At 42.4% G+C, this 23,443-nt stretch overlaps 2 protein-coding genes across 3 annotated transcripts; one reads left to right on the plus strand and one right to left on the minus strand.

Annotated features, from left to right (window-relative positions):
- Positions 1–976: 976 nt before the first annotated feature.
- On the minus strand, positions 977–5,311 carry abracl (ABRA C-terminal like). Its single transcript, XM_079290534.1, has 3 exons — positions 5,210–5,311; positions 4,319–4,384; positions 977–3,551 (listed from the first exon to the last, which is right to left on the minus strand). The coding sequence occupies exons 2-3, from the start codon at positions 4,377–4,379 to the stop codon at positions 3,367–3,369; spliced, it is 246 nt and encodes an 81-aa protein (XP_079146660.1). The 5' UTR covers positions 4,380–4,384; positions 5,210–5,311; the 3' UTR covers positions 977–3,366.
- Positions 5,312–8,078: 2,767 nt separating this feature from the next.
- reps1 (RALBP1 associated Eps domain containing 1) lies at positions 8,079–22,317 on the plus strand. Of its 2 annotated transcripts, XM_079290694.1 has the most exons (19): positions 8,079–8,799; positions 11,584–11,707; positions 13,163–13,392; positions 13,938–14,100; positions 14,727–14,851; positions 15,740–15,902; positions 16,013–16,076; positions 16,352–16,506; positions 16,993–17,123; positions 17,530–17,610; positions 18,422–18,509; positions 18,716–18,814; positions 19,079–19,139; positions 19,926–20,124; positions 20,219–20,413; positions 20,952–21,041; positions 21,251–21,420; positions 21,502–21,607; positions 21,696–22,317. In XM_079290694.1, the coding sequence occupies exons 1-19, from the start codon at positions 8,647–8,649 to the stop codon at positions 21,762–21,764; spliced, it is 2,466 nt and encodes an 821-aa protein (XP_079146820.1). In that variant the 5' UTR covers positions 8,079–8,646; the 3' UTR covers positions 21,765–22,317. The 2 variants fall into 2 exon arrangements, with proteins under 2 accessions (XP_079146820.1, XP_079146821.1); XM_079290695.1 differs by lacking the exon at positions 17,530–17,610.
- The last annotated feature ends 1,126 nt before the right edge of the window (positions 22,318–23,443 follow it).

Genomic DNA, 23,443 nt, shown 5'->3' on the forward strand with positions numbered 1-23,443 from the left:
GAAATACTCAAATACAACTACCCCAAAATTGTATTTAACCACAGTACTTTTTCATCTCTTTTCCATCACTTATAATAATGCAAATGACCTCCCATAATATATGAGTAAGATATTCTCACTGTACTTGAATTCAGCAGCAGACTCAGCCTTGAGACTAGAAGTTGATGAGAAGAAGTAACATGTATCACATAACTGTGGGGAGGCATCATCTTATATAGCTCTCATGACAGCACATATTTCATCAGCCTGGCAGTGATCCCAAAAAAACCCTTGCAAGGTAACAGGAGCTTTACAGCAGAATAGTACTTAAAACATGGACTATGTACCTCAAAGTACCTGTGCAACAATCAATGGCATTTCAATTTTACCAAATGTTTGAACACCAGAGTGAATGGAAAGTATGACAAGACAAAAGAAAACAAATTGTTCTTCCTGGAGGAGATCAGAGGGGCAGACACCATTCATGAATCTTACAAGACTTATGACTGTGAAAAGGGACAAAACAACCTCAAGAAAACACAAAAGGACCACAAAGAGACACAAAAGGACTACAAAAAGGGGCAAAACAACCAGACAAAAATAACGACAAAAAGAGCTTCAAATTGACACATAATAACCACAAAGATACACAAAATGACAACAGAGACACCTAAACAGAGACACTAAACTACAAAAATAGGCAAAACAGCAGTGAAGTGTGTGTGTGTCTTCCTGTTATGCAAGATATGTGGTAAGGTGTTTGCATGTGTGTCCATTTACATGAAGTGTGATTCCACAGCAGCTGAGTATAGCAACAGTACTTCGATGACCAAAAGTACACTCCATTCATAGCAGAAGTTTTCAACCAAAAATGCACAAACATTGTAGCGTGCCCAGTGTCAGCGGCACATTGAAATAAAAACACAGTGTATCAAGTTTTAGATGAAGAGTCTTCTCACAAAACACACCACAAATCAGCTTCAAGGCTTCAAGTGTAAAGATTTTATTCCTCTGTGTTTATTCCGCAGTAACAGACCTTTATTCGTTCAGGAATGTGTTATTGCCGATACAAAAAGACAGTAATGACGCACGTGAACACATCATGCAGGCAGCCCACAAGTTCACAGAAATGGCTTGAGGTATTGGCCCTGCTCTGATCATAACTTTCTCCACTAAGTGTTATCTTGTGCTGCAATCTGCATTTACGATCCAGAGCAACACACAGCAGGATAATGAAAAAATGACAGTGATGCAAGCAGCTTGTTTCTTCCCAACTCTTGCTTTTTCTCCAATATTTCCATAACTTTTCAGACTTCTATTTAGCCTATATATCGTTATGTATTCTGATGCAAATACTGATGATTACATTTAGCATTTAAGGCTATATTTCAGCTTCATTCATAATCATTTTAAGATGAACCTCATTCAGTTTTCATGATTTAAACACATTTTTGATCCACCAGCGCTGTTTAGAGCACAATCTCCCATTGGGTTAAAAAAAAGAAGAAGAAAAAAGAGACATAATTCAAGTCAAGCTGAAACAAAACAGCAAACACCTGAGCATAAAAAAATGTGCTAGGTTGACACAACAGCAGTGAGTGTGAATTGGTTGTCATAAAACTTGCAGATGAGGCGTTGGTCTCACAGGGCAGAGTTGTTGTGATATAAATCTTGATATTATGCAGGTGAGCACAACCACTGCCAAGTATGAAATGTTACATTCAGGCAAAAATATTTGGAGATTGTTGGTCCTTCAGGTGATTATCTAAGACGATGGGGCAGAGCGAGTATGCGATTGGCTGTTTCTGTGGTCTGAATGAGTGAACAGCCAATCACGTGGCTGCATAATCCTCACTGATTAACAGTGGCATGGTGAAATACAATGGTTACTTGGAAACAATTGAATTTTGACGTTAAAAATATATATCAATTACAATTGCCAGAATTTCATTGTCACAATCTGAGTTTAAAAAAATATATCTATTGGATTATTTCACAAATTCATGTTTTATAACATTTGGTCTGTATCTATTCATATGGTATATTTATTTATATTTGATCACTTTAGGCCTCCATACAAAGCTTGGGAAGCTTGTCGAAACAAAGCAAAGTGATCACGCCTGATCTGCAAGTATCACTTGACCTACAGTACAGAACAGAGAATGGTCATATTTAATTTTAAAAAAACTAATAAAACTATAAATGCACATCTTGTGTCACAAGTAAGACACCTAATTTCATTTACTTAACATATTTTGGTTCTCTCGAGTCGGTCCTGAGAAACATCACAAATTCATCTTTTGCATCTGGCACCAATCACCCTGTAATTACTATACACTAATAAAAATTACACAAGAAATACATTCGCCATTTGCTCATCAACTGTTTCTCTGTTTCTCACAAAAGGCAAGTTTTAGAGGTTTTTTTTAGCAGAGAAAGGTCACCTTTGACCACATGTAAAAAGATGGAATAAAAACTACTCTAGTAGATTGCATCGAGTACAAAAAGGTGGACACGTTTTTTCTTGAAATGCACTTGTCTTTGTAGCTTCTATGAAGGAATTGTTCGTGTATTTCCAAAAGCACTGGTCTCATAAGGTCTTTTTACAAAGTCCACAAGAGGTAGTAGAGATGGCTCATGTAAACAATAAATGTTTTGGTGACACTGTTGGTGGAAACATACATCTCGTTGTCTTAAAGCTGACAGACATAATACACTATAAATGTGAAAACACATTATATGATTTGCAGGTAATGATGTCTTAACTCCCGTTGCCACTTGAGGCTGTTAAAGGGAACAATTAAAGTGCAGCTTTAAAAAAAACGAAAGTATTTGTACAAGCAATATGTGAAGATCAGAGTGCTCCAATTAAAAAAGTGAAGAAGTCTGTCAGAGTGTCTTGCTCTGTGTGCCTGACACCATCAAGAGAAGCATTTGGTTGTGAAAGCCACCTTAAACTGTAAATTCTCCAAAAAAATAACTAAAATTAATGTGTTACACGGATTATTACATTCCTGATTTGTGCGTTTATAGTCTTAAAAGTGTACCAAAATCACATGTTGATAACAGCAGCGCCTGAGAAGGAGAGAAACACGGATTTTCCTTGTCATCTGAAACCATGAATGTGGCTGTTTTTCAGTCCCCGAAAACCAAAAATATTCTCAAATTACTTTTCGTGATAGTTTGGCAAAGTAAAATCAAATGCAGACATGCCAGCTGGGTCCGTACCGTTTGATCTAATACGTTTGAATTCAAAATACTGAGCCCTGCAGATGACGCAAGATAACTGAAAACAGAAGCTCAGTGGCGAGCCGAGAGATGGCAGAAGCTCGGCATTCGAGAGGATTCGGTAAGTTGCTAGAAGACCCTCCGACACCAACTTTGGCCTCATTCCTCGAGCAGGACGATATCGACGTTATCATGGACGCCCTGCAGGAGCAACTCGCCCTCGAAACTGACCACCTTTTTCCTCTTGGCTGCCCGCAGGGTGCCCACCAACGCCTCGAAGATGTTGGCACACCGGTCGTCATTGAACAAGACCCCGAACTTCACTCTGGTTTGACCATCAGCACCTGAAATGAGAGACAGACTGATAACGTTAATTCCAAATGGGACGGATCGTAATCTAAAAGGTAGTAACGACCTGAGCGTTCGTGTATGATTCTAGAATGTTTTCGCAGGTAAGCCGCTCAGTCACACCAGATAAAGTGGACTTAAGTCGCCTATTTGATTCATTAACAAGTGAAAGCAAATGCATGAAGTGTATGGCTTCTTTTTAAATTGGTTTAAGAGATTGAATAAGTGTTATTCTTGGATCTTATTTTGATTTAACACCGAGTTTGAGGGCTTTTTCTTATTGATATATAATATGCTGATTATTATAGATTAACAAAATGTCACAAAACTGCTGAAAAGGCTCGTAACAATCTCCAATAGCCCATGAGGAGCTCTTCAAATATATAGTTTTGTACGACCAACTGTCCAGAACCCAAAGATTTAATTTACAATTAAAAACAAAACAGAAAAGCAGCACATCTTGACATTTGAGATGCTGGAACCAGTTGCACGCTTAAATATTTAATCGAAAACTTAAAAAAACTGAGAGAACGCAGTATTAGCACCAAAAGATGGCTCATGAAAACATTATTGAAGAGTTATTTTTAGACTAAATACAACAAGTGAAGACTGAGGGCTGGTGAGCTGGTCCTCCGGTCTGTTTGTGTTTCCAGCATTAGGAGCAGTGAGCTGGAACTAGACTGATCAAACATCACATGATTGCATGTTTGTGGTTCATTTGAATTCACGGCAGATGAAAGGCAGAATCATAGCACAGACTCACCTTTACTGCCGAGTCGCTGGATCTCCTGCACCAGCAGTTTCACTTCATGAGCGACATCCATTGTTGCTAAAAAGGGAAAACAACATCAAGAGACAAATATATCAACGCAAATAGACTTTTTTTGCTTGAAATTAATCTGCTTATTTTTCTTAAAAGTATCAAATACTCTGTGTAGGATGAGAGCAATTAACCTTGATAAAGTGAATGATTTTAAAAACAATTTAATTGAAATTATGTTTTGCTTGGTAAGCAGAGTTTTCAACAAGAGGGAAGTTATTCCGGAAAAAACAAACCTTGATTTGTATTACCCCCATGGTTACATTTTATTACCCTCAAGGCAATTCCACTTTTGCCAGATTAGTGAAAGGACTTTGGAACTAAACTAATCTTCTTACAGGAAAACGATTGTTATGACCATTCAAAATCAATGCAAAAGCATTTATGTTCATCGAATATACCCAACACACTAGCACGAGCCATCCCTTTAAAAGAGAAGTAACAGCAGCATTGAGATCAAACGGAACGAGCCTCAACATGAACAGGGCGGAAGACCATGAATGCGGAAATGGGTGGATTAGCACTCACAGCTAGCTACCCCGGAGCACGAATCCTCACTGTAACTCATGCATCTGTAGTGATGTGCAGTCACTCTTCAGTGCGGGTTCATGTTCACAATTCAAACATGGCATACATAACTTCAGGTGCAATAGAAAGTATTGAAATAAGCAGCAGATACGAGGTCGCCGGTAACGTTAGCTTCTAACAAATGATCTAGTGAGGGAGCACGGAGGAGTTTCAGACAGCTAAACCGATAATACGTGGTGGCAAAATGATGCCATGAAAGTAAACACTGAACCTGTCTAATTGTTGCATTGACATTTGTATGTTTACCTTTAAATCCGTCTTGAATCTAATAAGATGACGGACTGCTGTCTGATGAATCTGCTGCCGGTGGACAATGCTGCTGCGTTCAGGGTCTGCGCGGAAACTTCCACTACACTCACTCACTCTGCACAAAATCCGAGATTTAGCCAGCTTCTTCTTCTTTAATTGAATAGCGGACTACAAACCAACCTTTAAGGTGCATGCCGCATCCGACTGTACCGGAGTGTGTAACTCCATGGCTTTATGACAGTGTTTAAAAATAATAACAGTAAAAACAAAAAAGACTTCTGACTTCATAAAAAAGTTCTACTCTGGATATTAAACTCGCCTAAAGCCATTTTAACCTGAAATTGTTTGTCGCCTATCTCTAACAGTCTTTTGATGCTCCACACAATAAGCACATGTTCAACAGTTTCTTTACATTTACATTGAGTTCTGTATGTCTTGACCTTACTCTACAAAAAGTGACATCTTCTTTTCCACATTTACCTCTATCACTTCTCACTCTGACTGACGTCTGAATTCTGTTATAATTTCTACTCTGTGTCATTATTCCAAATTTCCTGCCAAAATGTCATTATTCTGTGCTATATTACTGCTTTTGTTTCTAATAATGATAATAATGCATTTTATTTGTAACGCACTTTTCATTTAAAAAAAATCTCAGAGTGCCACAGAGCCAGTACATAGTAAAAGCATAGTAAAAAAACATATTTAAAACATTCTGAGCTCCAAAAACAAATTTCGAAAATGTTAATATCATTTTTGTTTAATACGCTTTTGGCAAGTTTATCTGCAGCCTCTTTTCCCTCTATTCTCATCAAAGACCTGTATAAATATAATAATGCTTCTTTGTCAGCTCTCCATTCAAATCCGACCGCACACCTCATTCAATTTAACACCTTTGTACAGTTGGTCTCAATGATTTTTCCATGTATATTTTTCATCAAACAACAAACCAATATATTTAAATATGCTGACAATATCCATGGGCTTACTGCGTTGTGTTATACCTTGTCCATTACCTATTTTCTTTTTGGTAATCAGCATATAGCGAGATTTTCTACTGACATTTTTAATCCCCAATCATAAGCATCTCTCTACATTGACTATTGCTTTTTGCAAAATTTTGATCACATATGCAAAAGGGCGAAGGAGTTTCAAGCAGCTAAACGGATGTAATAAGTGGTGGGAAAACGATATCAACACAGTAAACACAAAACCAGTTTGAATGTAACATTAATATGCATTTACCTTTTACTTCGTCTTGATTCTGATAAGATGTTGGACGACTGCCACAAGCGAGGGAGTTCAGTCCAACTGGTAAGAGACCCAAGGTAGACCCAGAACCAAGAGATTATATGTCGTCTGGCCATTCGCCCCCATCAAGGGCTGGAACAAGTTGCTGGGGAGACTGACGTCTGGAATAACTTGCTGAGCCTGCTGAGCTTGTTGTCCCTGCGACCCGGCCCCCAGATGAGCGAAAGATAATGGCTGGATGGAAAAATGTTGCCTGGTCTGTTTAGTCTCGATTTCAGGGTCAGAATCCTTCTGACAAATTCTGACCCTATAGCATTGGAATGTTGCAGCAGAAATCGAGACTCATTAGACCAGGCAACGTTTTTCCAAACTTCTATTGTCTAATTTTGGAGATCTTGTGCTAATTGAAGCCTTGGTTTTCTGTTGTTGGCCTACAGGAGACTGGAGAAAAGGATGTTTGTCTCCTCATACCTTTAATAGGTGATTGCAGTGATAGCCCCTCTATGAGATGCCCTGGCTGCTTCATTAAAAATGAAGACAATTTAGGATAGCATCAAAAACATTTGCAAACGTGCTTATTAGACGTTAAGGAACATTTTAGACATTGGCAAGCTTGAAGTAATGTCTTGTTGTGTGGTGCAATTGTGCATGTCTATATACATGCAGATGAATCCACTTTTTAACAGTTTATCTATAAAACTGTCATTGGTAGAACCTCCACACATCTCTGCTCTCTACTCATCACCTTCAACAGTAACCGCAATTTACGCTCTGGCAAATTCATGAACATAGTTTCAATTGACTTATCTGGTTATATGAAGGTAAAATAAATACATCTAGATTGCATTTGTGCCTGTAGTATTCCGGGAGTGGTTTGAGCTCATTTGGCTCTGTGTTGGTGTTTGTTGACGGTGGTGGTCTGTAAGAGAATGTCAATGAAGAAGGACAAGGGATGAGTAAAAACCTATACTCATATCAATGTAACTAGATCATAAGACCCAGAACACGAGAGATTATACATCTCATCTGGCCCCTCGCTGGGCCCCCATCAAGGGCTGTAAAACGTTGCTGAGGGGACATCAGGAATACCCTGCGAGCCGGCCCTGCGCCATGTCACAATGCTCAAATCATGTCAAACTGTTTTCCTGAAACATGACAATGACTTCACTGTTCTGAAATGGCCTCCACAGTCACCAGAGCTCAATCCAATAGCACACCTTTGGGATGTAGTGCGTATACCTTTGCACCACATCCCAAAGGTTGCTGGCAGAGGTTTATAAGAATTTTAATACAAGGAGAAAGATGTTAATTTAGTCAATAAATGTCTACACAATATCCCACCAACACTCTTTTCCACCTCGTATTAAAAATACGAAATAACGATTTTTTATTTCAAAGAGTTGTTATTTATTTCAAAGAGTTACTAATGACACATGATTTTGATATTTTCATGTCTGGGAAATTCGGGATTAAATGGGTTAAATAAGAGCCATTTAAAGGGCGCTGGATTAAATGCGCGTCAACCGGTGTTTTATTTTGAAAAATCCTACCGGAAGTGTTACTTTACCAGGCTTGACACTGGTGGTAGGAATGGCGGCTAAGATTACTACAGGAAGGAACCCAAAGACCATGAAACTTTACTTCTAACGGCCCCGCTGAGGAATTTGTTTCCAGTGAAACGCAGTAAAGCCGGCCCACAACGGATCAGAGAGAGAAGAAGTGCCATAACGTGAGATTAACGCAGTAGACGTCCAGGCTGAGGAAGGGGACGCACTTTGCGACTTGCTAGTTAGCTTAACGTTAGTGCCACTGACTTTGATTCAAGGTAGCCTTTAGCTCGCTGTACTGCTAGCCAGCTGTTGGCTACTTGGCTTGGCTGAGCCCAACAAGTTAACTAAGTAATTAACTGTATGTAAACATTCATTGTTTGAGTACTTGAGTGTTGATCCGCTGTCTTTATCAACAGATAGTATTTGCGTTTTTTTTGTACAGAGTAGGACCAGGCGACAACAAGTCGACAGAGCGCGCTGATAACATTATTACTGCTAACCTAGCTAGTGCAGCAACGCTAGCTAAGTTGGGATCCTGAAGTCTCGCCCATTTTTTGGATCCTGCCCTAGCCATTGGCTAAGGGCTAACGAACGGCCAAGTAGTCTGGTTTTTCAGGGTCAGTTGGCACTACAATGGAAAGTCTAACGCTTACTGATGTCGAGCAGAAATATTACTCGGATTTGTTCGCGTACTGCGACACGGACAACACCAAAAAAGTGGCTTCCAATGGGAGAGTTCTTGACCTTTTCCGGGCGGCCCAGATACCCAGCGAAGTTGTCCTGCAGGTAAGCTAGCGTTAGCCAGTGCCAGTTTTGAAAGTGTTGTCCTCAAGACTGTGAGGCTGTTAATGGACATTTTTACAAACTTGCCTGGCTGTCAGAGCTGACCTGTCCTCCAGGTTAAGCTATGGCTGTGCCATGGTGGTTAGCAATGCTGCGCAGCAGAAGAGACACACCTTCTTCTGGCTAATGTTAGCCTTAGCCAAAGAGAGTGGGGCAGCCAAGTCACATCATTTACTTTAGCTGAACATCTTGGTCTCAAATTGACATCTTATTCATATACCAGACGCTTGTATGTCTGCTCTCCATGCATCTCTTTATGGGCATGTGTTGAACAGCGTCCAATGTACATAACGTTGTAGTAAATTATCTCCTCCATCAGCCCTTTGCTTCAGATTACTGTCCACTCTTTCCTGTCTTCTCACTCCATTAAACTCTGTTATTTTTGCTCGCCACTGGCTTGAGCTGACCTGATGGAAAAGCAGACTCAATGTCGGTGTATACATGTCAATGTGATTTATAATAGCTGTTGCCTAACATACCACCAGCTGATCAAAAATACCTGATTTAGGAATGGTGTTTTCATTCAACCTGCCTATGGAGTGGTCTCGTGTGACGTCACAGTTTAGCTGTCGGCCATGTTGGAGTACATGTTGGAGTACACACAGCCACTGGCATGCACGGCTGAGTCGCAGAACCTATCGATCATGGTGAACTTTTGTGCTGTCTTTGGTTGTGGCAGCAGAGCTGATAGAGACAAGAAATCATTCTTTGGTTTGCCAGCGGTCATTACACATCAAGGAAATGACACGAAGGAGCTATCCAAGCGACGTCGCCAGAAATGGCTGTCGCGCATCTCTCGGGATATAAAGGAATCGAATTTGGGGTACACTCGAGTATGTGCGGATCACTTTATAAGTGGTCAGTGATTTTATTTACAAATTCGTTTGTGAACAGTATTTAATAAAGGAAATATAAATTAAACATGGACATGAGAAGGTTACCGAAGCTTCATCGGCCCGTGACAGCAGTCGGTGCCAGAGATGTGTCGAGCGTGTACAACAGGCGAAACACAGCGATGCAGCCTCAGCATTGCTTGATATGAGTTTAACGTCGTATCATGTATATATATATATATATATATATATATATATATATATATATATATATATATATATATATATATATATATATATATATATATATATATATATATATGTGTGGGGGGGGGGATGAAGTTAGGAGTTAGTTGAAAGTGAATTCCTACACACACGCACACAATGACATGCACGTACAATGTAAACAAACACACGTGTCTGTTTGCGCTGAGTAAACATAGAATATTGCTAAATATCTGACCAGATCTGTATATATTTACCCTTCCAATGACGAGATGAGAATTCTCGACGACCGTTGCTTTGACGTCTCGGACCCATCCACTGACAAACTGATTATAAGCGTCGAGCCCTTTGTAGCACTCCAACTCGTCTTTTGTGTAAGGACTGGGGGTGTTCACGAGATACGTGTAGATGTTGGCGTAGTTTACCGATGGAAGATAAGTAGGATCGGCACTGAAACGATCTGCACTCATCGTATAAGGATCCAAGTTACCAATAACCTTCAATTTGGCAAGGTAGCGAACCTTTGATGCACTATCCAGTGATTCAAAGTATGGTATTTTCGCCGCACTTCCTTGTTTACTCGCCGCCATGGAGGATCTGTATGTACTCCAACATGGCCGACCGACCTGGTAACTAAGGAGATCGTGATGTCAGTGAGACCACTCCATACACGGACCTTAACCCACTGATACTCAAAATTCATGTTACGTTCACATCAACCTTGATGCCATCCGCACGGCCACTGCTCTGTTAACTAAGAGTTATGAGCAGCCATCTCAAATGCAGCAGCTCCATTTTTTCTTCTTCTTGTGTGTGTTGTGACTCCAGGTTTTCGCAACAGGCCGGTATTTGCAGTTTGTGAGTCAGAACCCTGTTTCAAGGTTAACAAGGGGGAGCTGTGTGGTGGAAGAATCGGGCAGTGTTGTAATCGTCTACTTTCAAAATGTACACTGTGGTGGCCAATCGGACACGTACAGCTACAGTGTCGCGTTGTAACAGGCGGAGAAAATCTGGACGTACTCCAGAATAAATCCTTTGTCAGCAAGAACGGGATCAGTCAGCTGTGCAGTAGTCGATGTTGTGCCTCTCAGCACTGAAGGACTCATCTTAATGTGATGAGTTTTTGACTCCCTGGTAGTCAATCGTCCACAGGTTCCTGTTGCCCACGTATTTATCATGCGACACCCCCCACGCCCCACCCAAATTACATTATCTCCTATGTGTTTCTTTCTGTGCACAGTTTACACACTTTGTAGTCTGTGTGAATGGTCAGTCTACCATTCTGGATAAATAAAAAAAAAAGCCTGCTCAGCATGACGTCAAGTACAACCAAATATGTGATAATAAGGCTTATTATCCCGCTGATCAGCTGCCAATAAGCTGAGTAAATGAGCCTGTTTCTTGTGTCGTTTATTTGTGACTTGAAGCAGGTAAACCACATCACATTAACTAAGTAAGTCTTGCAAAACAATCAGCATCTTGTTAAAGCAAACTCTGAATGATGGTTATATATTGTTTATTTTCTTGTTTAACTCTTCCATGTAAAATTCTGTAGGTTATGAATAGTCTGTCTGCTCGTCTCTCAGTAATGGTTAATATCAGAGTTTCATATGAATGCAGTATTGTTAACTATTCCTCCTTGTTCCTTTGCGTGTGTGTGTGGGTTTAGATCACAGAGCTCTGTGGAGCCACTCGGCTGGGTCACTTCGGGCGGAGCCAGTTCTACATCGCTCTGAAGCTTATTGCCATCGGCCAGTCCGGTCTGCCCCTGAGGGTGGAAAGCCTCAACTCGGGTGAGTCCAGCGATGAATTGAACCATTTATCTTTACTTCAGAACCTGCTCGCACAAGCCTGGGCAGATTCCCACTAAAAGCACCATCATATAAAACATACCAGTGACTCTGGACTCAAAAGGGTTTTGTGTGTCTACTCTAGGGCAGGCAAAATCCTGTTTCAGAAATGCTAGCTTAATGAATTTGAGGACGTCATGGGACAGGGAGCAGGGGGAGGGATAGCAATCTTCAAATTAAAAGTCTTAAAGAATGCAGCCTGTGTTAACTAACTGTAAATTATATGCTTAATATCAGTAACATGTAAAAAACAATTACACAAACGCTTGTGTGTGTGTATATGGGGAAAAATATTGTTTACTTTGGACAAAAATGTAATCAGAAATGATTTGAGCCATTTAGCCAGTCTGCACAGAAGTTGGTAGTAGCCCAATATTTGTGTTATCAGCTGCTTGATAATAAGAGCTTTCTATTTATCTTTGTACGAAACAGTCTGTAGTCAAAGCCCTCGAGGGTCTAACTGCAAAATTGCATTTTTCTGTTTGTCTTTGGCGTGACTGCTCTCAAAAACTACACAAGGGAAGATGTCACAGTCGCCCTCTGAGTTACTCGTTTTGACCTGAAATATTGCAACATGGAGTTGCTGAAATAATTTCATAATTTGAATAAATATAAGGAAACACAGGGGTGGCCACTTCCTCAAACCAAAAGTGGTCGTGATGTACAATGTGATGCGTGTTGGGTTTGGGGATGTTTTTTGGACTGAAGAAACCTTTGGCTCTTAAAGATGGGGCTGTCTCAGAAGTATTTCCAGGGAATTCAATGGTTTAAAATGTTCACTTGCTTTGTGCTATCAGAAAGCCTAAAGTCACCCTGGTCATGCTGATATATTGAATAGAAAGTTATTCTATATCATCAGTATATAGTTGTTTATCAAGCTATTTTTCAATGGTTGCAAATATCTAGTTTTGTCGTCGTTCGTGTGGCGAACCAAGAGCGAGGACTTTTCCCCACAATGTCACTATTTTGGTCTGACATTTAAATGTCATGCAAATCCACTGAAGAGGAGACAAACACACCGTTTACTGCAGCGGCAGTAGCATCAACAGACCAGCACTGAGTCCACGCTTTATTATGAGGAAGCCGTCGGACCTGTTTACACGCTGTCGTTTTCATTACTACACTAACGCATATAAACCACAGCCGATTGCAAAAAGGTCATGCTCCTTCTCTAGGCATTCTGGGTAATCTCTGGAGTCAATAACTGAAGTAGAAGCACACGAGGCAGGATGAAGGAAAGCGGCTTCACCAAAACAAGTAAACTCATCAGCGAGGAGTAACCGGCTGATGACACCTGACAAATTTCCTCCTGTTTAGTGCATCAGAGCACCTAAAACAAACAAACCAATCAATCTGAATGTTTCCTCTAATCCTGTGCATGGATTCCTGTCCCACCAGTCAAAGACCTGCCACTGCCCAGGTTCGTGGTGGGGAAGAATGAGGCGGAGGCGAGGCACGCGGCTCTGTACCAGGACTCCGACAGTCAGGGGTTGTACCCGGCCTCCGCCGCTGCAGTGATGCCCAGACCGCCAGGCAGGGGGTTCCAGAGCAAGAAAGGACCCCCGTCGTCCACTTCACTTCCTGCCCACGAGGTCATCCAGCCCCTGACACCCAGCACAGAACCACAGGTTAGTCATTGCACTCCTATCGTGTACATGGAACACTTAAATACTACAGATACGCCACTATCTATACTGGACTACTGTTTCCTGTGCATGTTTTAAGTCTTTCTAGTTCAAATTACGCTCAGAAATTTTGTCCGCTGCTGACATTTTCTTTGCTGAAACCCACAGTGTGTTGCGTGTCGGTTACACAGACCTCATATCGATATGAATCTGTTTCGCTGGCTGGCTGCTTGAACATCCATATCTGTGATGAGCAGAGAGAAAGCCTTGAAGCAGCATTTATTTGCGCGGATGTGGCATGTTCCGGATGGAAATCTTGTATTATAATGAGATTGGATCTGAAAGTTAATACTCATAACATGTGCAACCACGATAAGACAGTTGTGGCTGCACTTCTGCACGCTGAGCTTCTAATTAAGATTTTAAGAAGATTACATGTTTAATGTTTATTCTCATTTAATCTGCAGTTGTTCAGGTGTTTACTGAATGCCGTCTTCATCTGTTTGCATATTTCACAAGATTGATTGTATTTTTACGTGCGTTACCAGCCCGAAACGACGTCCCCCGTGGTCTCCCCTCACCAGTCTCCCCCCACCTCCCCTCACTCGTGGAGGAAACACAAGCGGCAGCCCAGCGGAGGAAACGCAGACAGACAGACGGCGGTGGCTCCAGCTGGAGCTGTGTGGACGCATTTCAGAGAACCGCAAGCAGGTAACGTCCACCGACCCACTGCCGCTCAAGAGAAGATGGTGATGAAGAATTAGAAAGTGAATTGATAAAGAAATACCTCGAGTGTTTCCTGCTTTTTATTCGATATCAGTTTATGTCATGTTAAACTAAATATCTTTGTTTTTTCTCTATTTAACAGTTTAACTAATACTGAAAATAATCGTTAGTCGCAGCACTAAATTACAGTCAATAGGAAGACACCACAAGGTGGATGCTAATATATATATATATATATATATATTTTTTTTTTTGGAGAAGAGTGTGCTTTCTGAAGTGTCGACAACAATGAAAGTACGACAAATTTGGCAGAAAAGGCGATGGCAGCTGTGGCACAGAGCACATACTGGTTGTGTTTGTGTTACTTCCTGGTGTTTGCTGAGAGTGGCAGTTTGTCATTAGAGGAACAAAGGAGACATCACATGCCCCGTGCCATGCTTTCATCAGCACAAAGTGTGATTGAGATATTACAAAGAACATGAATATAATCCTCTCAGGAGCTGAAGAGTCGATAGTTGCAGCCCTTCTCTTTTCCTAATGACTCTTGCAGTGTATTTATTTGTGTATCGTTGGATGTAAATGTGTGCTTTCCTCTCTCCCCCCCGCTACAGGTCCAGTGCCCGTTGATGGAATGTGGCCGTCCCACTCGCCCCCGCCTCCAGGTCAGGAAAGTTGGGTCAGTTTCACAGCAGACACCCCGCCATCCATCCCAGGAATGCATCCCTCGTCAGCCCAGGTAGGGCAGTGTCACGTGTCTGTCCCTCAGTACTAGCGCTGGTCAGACATACTTGTTGCTGAAGCAATTCAGTTTTAAATTCTTCAGCTGACAAGCAAACCCCTACCCTTTCATTCTGGCCCTGATGCTAAAAAAAACAGTTTGGGAATAACTTGAACTACAGACTGCTGGTCATGCAACACCATCAGCTAATCCCACAGTGGAAATGGGGTTTGTGGTGACAAAATAGAACCATAAAAATAAGCGTACATATAGTCAAGGCAGAGGGTAATACAATAAGACTTCAGTATATATTATGAGTGACTTCATCAGGAGGGCAAACGCCATCAACCTCTTTCATCAGATGGAAAATGTCCGTCAGACATTGCAAACATAGAACGTAATCTCACTAACCACAGTGGTGCCTCGAACATGAGCCAATATTTCAATATCAGTGCTTTATCTGCTAGTCGCCTAAAACTCAGCAAGCAACTTGTGTGACATTGCTCAGGCAAAGTGAAAAGCTGTAGAAGCCTCTCTGCTCAGTGCCTGACTTCAGACGGGTGACATGCTGATTTTTAGCGGTTTAGATGATGGAATTAAATTTGTCAAATTGTCATTGATGGGATCTGATATTTGGTCTCGTGTCTGTCCACATCCCTTTTGCTGTGCCACATTCAGACCACATTTATATGACTTTTTAACAGTTTGTACAGTCAAAAACTGGTCAGAAAGTCGACTACAGTACATACTGAAGAAACTGCAGTTGAATACGTAACGCGCGTTACTTAATTATGTGCTGAATCGCAATCTAAATTAGACAAATGTTTATTGCCAGTGAGGTTTTCACTTCACTCCAGTAAACAAACGCAGAAATGTTTGTGGAAATGTCCCCTGTGCTTCATGCAGGACAGCACAACGATACGAACGGTGGCCTCGGCAGCAACGACCAATGAGATCCAGCGACAGTCCAGCGGCTACGACGACCCGTGGAAGATCACAGACGAGCAAAGACAGTATTATATCAACCAGTTCAAAACCATTCAGCCAGACCTCACCGGCTTCATACCTGGTAGGAGAATGCAGGAACACACACACACACACACACACACACACACACACACACACACACACACACACACCAAGAGGATTGTTTTAATCATCTGTTCCGGTGTGTTTCAGGTTCAGCCGCAAAAGAATTCTTCACCAAATCAAAACTACCGATTTTAGAGTTGTCACATATTTGGTGAGTCTTCACTCTCTGAGCTCTGCTGTGTTTGTTTATTTCAATTCTGTGGTGTGTAATTTAGTCTGTTCAATATCTGAAAGGAAAAGGAGAAAATTTGCATTTTCTGATAAATGAGAATCTGTAGAAATCTAAATTCTTCCTTTTTTATACTTAATAAATTACTTAAATGATTAATTGAATGGATCCATTTCGAGAAAAACTCTCTTCTGCAGCTATTGCGATGCGTTTAGTGAGGCTGGCAGACTCACTAATGTCTAGCGTGTGTTTTGAAGGGAGCTGTCAGACTTCGATAAAGACGGAGCTCTGACACTGGACGAGTTCTGCGCTGCCTTCCACCTGGTTGTGGCCAGAAAGAATGGCTACGACCTCCCCGAGAAGCTGCCCGAGAGCCTGATGCCAAAGCTGATTGACCTGGATGACTCAGCAGGTACACCGTCTCGCTCTCTCTCTGTGACGCTCTGTGTCTCCTCTGTTTTGCTGCCTCCCCTATTTCCCAAGCTCAGGCCTCATAAAACCTGAGAGGTGACAGCTCTGCAGTGTGCTCCACCTGAATCGCGGTATCTCATCTATAGATTCACATTCTATGATGGAGCTACTGTACGTTTCTGCTGCCCTCTTAACGTCACGTCCTCTCGTCCTCTCATTAGCTTGCCAGAACAATTTACCTTGCAAAGAAAAACTGACACTTTTTTTGCAATGCAGATCATTGTTTTCTGTATTTGAAGAGAATTGCAACACATTAGACGGTTATGTATCTCTTTTGGGTGTCACGTTCCATGTAAATCTTTTTAGCCATGGATTGCGAGTAAATTTAGTTGAACAAGGGTGTGTTTTTATCTATTATTGATTGTTGTGTCGTTGGTTGTGTGGTGGGAACCCCGGCTAACCTGTGTGTATTGTTTTGGGGATTCAGAGGGCTCGGAGCAGACTGCTGACGTCGGATACTCGGGCTCCCCGGGCTCCCCGGTGGAAGTCACCCCCAGCAAGTCCCCCTCCATGCCTTCACTCAACCAGGCCTGGCCGGAGATGAACCAGAGCAACGAGGTGCACACACACACACACACACACGATTACCTATTGTATCTTCACACATACTGTGAGCTCCATGTTTGTTTGCTTTTGCGGTGTTTGCATTTGATTCATCATAATTAACTGCGCAGGGTTAAATTAGGTGCTTTTTCTTTTATCATCCTCTCCATCATCAAACATAATTACTGATAATCCAGCACCTCTTCTCTCACCACCTGGACTGTGGCGTTCAGCCTGCTGTTCTGTATGAAAGTCTGTTTCCTTTCCACGCCCACCGGCGATGTCTCATCGCCACGTCGTCCGGGCGGCGGCCGATGATGTCACACGACGGTAGCGGCTCCGGCTGATGATGTAAATGTGTGATGTCACTGCACTGGCTGACTGACGTGTTTTTTTCTCACTGTCTGTCTGTCTCCTGCAGCAGTGGGAGACGTTTAGCGAGCGCTCCTCCAGCTCACAAACTCTGACCCAATTTGACTCTAACATTGCACCAGCTGACCCTGTAAGTCAATCACTTAGTATGCATGGTTTGTTTCACCATTAATGCACAGACATTAACCCTCTCTGGATCTCCCTGAGCTCTCTCTCTCTCTCTCTCTCTCTCTCTCTCTCTCTCTCTCTCTCTCTCTCTCTCTCTCTCTCTCTCTCTCTCTCTCTCTCTGTGCATGATGTTCTTTCAAAGTGCAGTCTGCAGCCAGTGTGTGATTTGGCTGGCTTAGCCTCCACTGGACATCACCTTTTTTTTCCTACAGTGACATCCACCAATCACTTGTGCATTTGCTGATTGTGCCAGATACACTTTCCATTTATTGTCAAATGTTGTAAGTACTTAAAATGTTGCGGTTCTTTGTCTTTTACCTTTGCAGTGTCCAAGTCCTTTTTTTTGCTCCTGAGGCGGAATTTATTTTTCTTACAGCATTAATATGCTCACGAATAGCTCTGCACTATAAATCTGGTGGAAAGTGCAGTATTGATGACAACAATTTGCCTTATTGCAAGAGAGTGCATCTTTCTTTAAATAGTTTTTTGGGTAAAATCACTGAGCAGAACCTGAGCATTGCTGTACCCCCCCCCCCCCCCCCCACCAGAATTGTACTCCAGTACAGTACTTGTACAGAGTAAAGCTACTTAGTTAGGGTCTTTACTCTGTCATTTGATAGGCTGCTGTGTATCAAACCAAGTGGATTGATAGATGGAGGCAAAGCCTGACAAAGTAAACGGATAATACAGTGATGTGGACTACAAACGTATCTCCAGTGAAACGTCATAAATCTGTCTTTCTCACCTCCTGTCCCGACATATCCGTTCCTCAGGACACGGCCATCGTCCACCCAGTCCCCATCCGGATGACCCCCAGTAAGATCCACATGCAGGAGATGGAGCTGAAGAGGACCGGCAGTGGTGAGACAACATCTGGCCTCAAGGCTGACTCTCCACAGCAGAGATTACAACTTCATAAATCAGTGTTGTATACTAACGTCATCAAACATCTGTTTTAGTTTACTTTCTGAAGCTGCTACTGACTGTGACTCTGTGAACTGTTTGAAGTTATTCTCTAACGGTTGACTGAACACTTGTGGCCTCCCTGTTATTGCTCAATCCTTCAGACCACAACCACCCGACCAGTCCGCTGCTGGCTAAACCTCCGGAACTGTCCGAAGAAGCCAATTTACCTGCCTCCATGTTCGTAGCTGCCAACACTGTAGGTGAGTAAAGGATGGGCTGCCGTGCCAGAGAAACGGAACTCCACCAAACGCACTGACAGGCTCACTGTTGTGAATTTAAGAAGAGAAAAAAAAGGATCAAAATTGACACATTCTTCCTCCCTGTCCAAACCTGGTGCTCCCTGTGAGGTTGGAACTAACCTGTCATGGAATAAAATCTCTTTTGTATCTCTTGTAAACGCATGATAATCAGATCTTGATCAGATGTTTATGGGATGGTTTTTTTTCTGTGTGTCTGCGCTGAAGGTGATGGTTACAGCAGTTCAGACTCCTTCACCTCAGACCAGGAGCCAACCACAAGACAAAGGTCAGCGGCTATCACGTGATTTGAGTTTGCTTATGTTCTTTATTGTTGAGGTTTATGTTTTCTTACTTTTGTTGGACAATCAACCACTGTGTTCATGTTTTTGAGTTTTGTATCAGTTTATCTGGTTTCTTGACCATCTTTCCACCGCATTGGAAATAGATAAAGTAAAAATGTATATCCTCTCCATAACTCCAGTGTTGGGGGAACATCTAAATGACTAATCATTATGCATTTAATAAATAGTGACTGTTATACATTTACCATAAGCTCATGTCCTCCGTTAGTGTTTAAAGCTGTGTCCTCAAATGGTTTAGTGTGAACTTTCACCGACACTAAGCGTCACAGCTGTTTAGTCTATTAGGAAGCGGTTGACGGCCGAAAAAACACTTCAGCTGTTTGTCCTAAATAAGAATGATAATAAACTTGTAGAAGACGTCAATACTTACGAGCTGATTTGCCACCATGACTTCCTGATTACGATAAAGTGACCTTTTGTACGAGAACGAATTGTAAAAGTTCCAGATACTCTACGTAGACGCCCGTGTGAAACGCGATTCGTGTGTTATCCTTTGTGACGTAAGCGACCCTGTGCCAGCCCACTGCGTGTTGTTTACTCCGTATAAATATCAGAGACTCGGAGACAGATCTCCGAGCAGCCTTGATGTACATTCTGTCTGTGAATCAACGCTGTTCCTTCTTGCAGGAATAAATGCCCCGTGATAATGATTTTTACTACGGCTCGAGTGCATTTTCCTAACCTCCAGAAACATAACCGTTTGTCTTCAGGTCTCAGTCGGGAGCGTCTCCAGAGGCTCTGAAGGTAGTAGCCCCGCCTCCGCCTCCACCCCGCCCCCACCCGTCTCACTCCCGTTCCTCGTCTCTCGACATGAACCGCACCTTCGCTGCCGCGGTTGTTGCAGGACAACCACAATCCTCCACGATAGCTTACCCGCCCGCCGTGCCTCCTCGACCGCTACCCACACAGGTAAGGCGGATATCTCCTCGCCATGAATCCTGCATCAAGGGTTATCTCGACAATATGATGGCCTTCACCCTACTCTCTCTCTCTCTCTCTCTAGACGTCAGCACCACACACTGGGCATCGTGCGGAGGCTGAAGGTGCACCAGGAGGCGGTGCGGCGCTTACCACCACCTCCCCTCATCAGATTCCCCAGCAGCCCAATTTCGCTGACTTCAGTCAGTTTAAGGCCTTCGCTGCATCTGAGCAGCCTTCCAGCCTGCCGGAGGTCGATGTGCACAGTGAGCCGGGACAGGTATGTCGTTACCTGGAGTTTGTGTGTCTCTATCACGAGGTAGCTGTTCATTGTAAACACTTCACAGTTAACTCTTGTTACCTGACCATGCTGTGAGGAACACCGTTCCTCTCTGAAGGCGTCTGCCATCTTTTTTTATTGACGATGCCATTCAGTGTTCAAAGCTTTCACAGCAATGAGTCACGATGCAAACAATCAGCTGTCAACTGAAATAACTTAATTTGAACTTTATATTTACCAAAACAATATCGTCCAGTACATTTTTGTATTCAGATAAGATTGCGAGGGCTCTGCCATTCATGGTTGAGCAACATCCACGCATGATGAACATTTCTTATTTCCAACAACAATAATGGCCATGAGAGTCAGCGCTTTCCCGTTATAATAACACAAATATCATGATAATAAGAAAATTTAAGTTCTGATCATAATACAGTAAATTTGATGGATGTATGTGAAAAATCTATTGTGCATGGTAAAAATAAAATTTGCCCCATCATTTTACAGATAAGCTGTCATGTTTTTTTTGTGTCGGCAGGTGGAGAAGTCCTCGGAGGGAGCCGGCCCTTTAAGAACAGTCAAGAGTGACGGGCAAGCAGACGAGAGAGCCTCAGCTACTGTCAACTCTGTGAGTCAACATGAACATAAATACACTGAATAGACGATCTGATACTTCCAACAGTATCTAAGAAATTTCTCCTTTTGAGACTAATCGATGAATCAATTTATCGTTTTATTTGCAAATACATGAATTACTTAACAGTGAAAAGCTCCCTCCTTGCAAACAGCAGAACTACACAAAGATAGAACCTTTTTTTTCTCATGCCCCCCCATCAGGCCAAAGGTTCTGGTTCTGGTTCTGGGTCTGGTCCGCTCGCGCCTCCTCCAAAGCCTGTGCGGCGAAGGTTGAAATCTGAAGACGAGCTTCGACCGGAGGACGAGCAACATGGTCCCCAGAAATCAAACGTCATAGCTGCCGTCCTGGCCACTCAGCCTTCCATCCCCAGGTAAAAAGACTTTGGCAGTTGTTGTTTAATTTAGTTTTTGTATGTATTTTAGTAAAATAACAAACGTGCGTGTGTTTTCAGGTCAGTAGGAAAAGACAAAAAGGCCATTCAAGCTTCAATCAGAAGAAACAAGGAGACAAACACAGTGTTGGCGCGACTTAACAGTGAACTGCAGCAACAGCTGAAGGTACGTGGGATTAAGAAGTTTCCTTTCTGACTCTTTTTTTCCCCTCTGGTGAAAAAAAAAAGATCACTGATAACATGTCATTTTCCAGGACCTGCTTGAAGAGAGGATATCCCTGGAAGTCCAGCTGGAGCAGCTCAGACCTTTCTCTCATCTTTAACCAACGTGGAGGAGTAAAACTCTGCTGTAGTGAAGCAAGGCCGTGCGCCCTCGGTGTGACTCCCCCCTCCGTCCCTCCCTCCTCCTCCCACCATCACGCTGCAGGGTGCTCCGTTAAAACGCTTAGGCTCAATCACACCCTTAATTAATCAAGAAAAACGTAAGGACCCGAGAGCACAGTCGCACCACGAGGAGGGGACGGGAGCGCGGTGGGGAGGAGACTACACAAACTGGCACTTTTTTTATTTTCTCTAAAGAGAGGTGAACGTGGGGACGACATCAGACTGATGAGCGGTCAGGAGCAGCGGACAAGACGCTCGAACTGCTGGTGTCTGATTACTGTACTCTGAATGACTGAAGAAGAAAGTTCGAGAGTGTTTATCGTGTGTGTGTGTATTTGTGTTCCTGTTTATTGACTTGCTTGAATGTAGCACCACTGTGTTTATTCTCTCTCGGGGTGAAGACTCTGCAGCACCAAACTCCTGTTACAATCAGGCCGATTTAAAGAAGCCGTTTCGTACTTTTTGTGAAATACACTTTGCTTTTTTTTCAGAGTTCGATGGGAAGATCCATATCCATCTCATGTTTGTTACGTATGTGATTAGCTCAGCTTAGCTTAGCATAAAGACTGGAAGCAGGGGGAAACGGCTAGCCTGGCTCCATCCAGAGTTCAAACCTCCAGCACCTCTAAAATTCACTCAACATGTTTGTTTTTGCTTCATCGACTAACTAGAGAGGAAACCGTATTTGTATTTCTCCAAAAAGTAGAACTATTCCTTTAAATGACTTCTCATTTATTCTACTTCCTTCAAAACTGGACAAGAATTGTGGAAAACTCTAAAAGCATTTGTGATTTAAATATCCTCAAAGATGGTCCATCTTCTGAACATTGGCCTCCCGAACGTCTCCATCGTCAAATAATCTAACGAATAGATCACAGAGACACTTTAGAGGCTTTGAAAACCGTAAGCAAGGAACCTAAAATGTACCTTGTTTGTTTTTGACTGGGGTTTGGTGTGGCCGTTCTCCACTCAACATGACGGGCTACTTCTGGACAGGATTTTAATGCGTGTGTTTTTGTGAGGCCTTTAAACTGCTAAATCATCATGGTGAAGGCTTTTTTTTCTTCGTTTTTTTTTCTTCTGTGATGAATGCAGCCCACCTCTCACTTGTTACTGGCCCTTGAAGTCCACGTGTGTGTGTGTGTGTGTGGGTTGATGGCATGATGTGGTGAAAGAATGTATGTTAAACTGTGTCTGGTGTTGTGACTGAATGGTTTAACTTTATGCCAAATGACTGAACTGTCACTGCTCTCTCACCTCTATGTTGGCTCTGTTTAAACCTCTTTTCCCTTCCTCCAGGTTTCACTTGATTTATTTTTCAAACAACGGTGCATCAACGTCCCGGCTTTCTGTTAAACGTCTTATACGTGGTTGCTGTGGTCAGGTCCTGTCCTTTACCTTCACCTGGCTGGGAAGGTAAAGGTGTTTTAGTTAAACAGACATTCACTTGAAGGGTTTCGACGATATTCCAGCTGCTCGACTGCAGGAGGCGGCATTTATGAAGAATTGTGTTGCTGATCGGGGAGAAGTCTTTGTTTTGTTTTTTCTGTGATTTTTCCGATCAGCAAACACGCGTGCACAGATCCAAAACAGAAGGGGCAGATAAGAGTTAATATTG

The sequence above is a fragment of the Melanostigma gelatinosum genome (assembly GCF_949748355.1).
Source record: "Melanostigma gelatinosum genome assembly, chromosome: 19".
In the NCBI taxonomy this organism is placed as follows: domain Eukaryota; kingdom Metazoa; phylum Chordata; class Actinopteri; order Perciformes; family Zoarcidae; genus Melanostigma; species Melanostigma gelatinosum.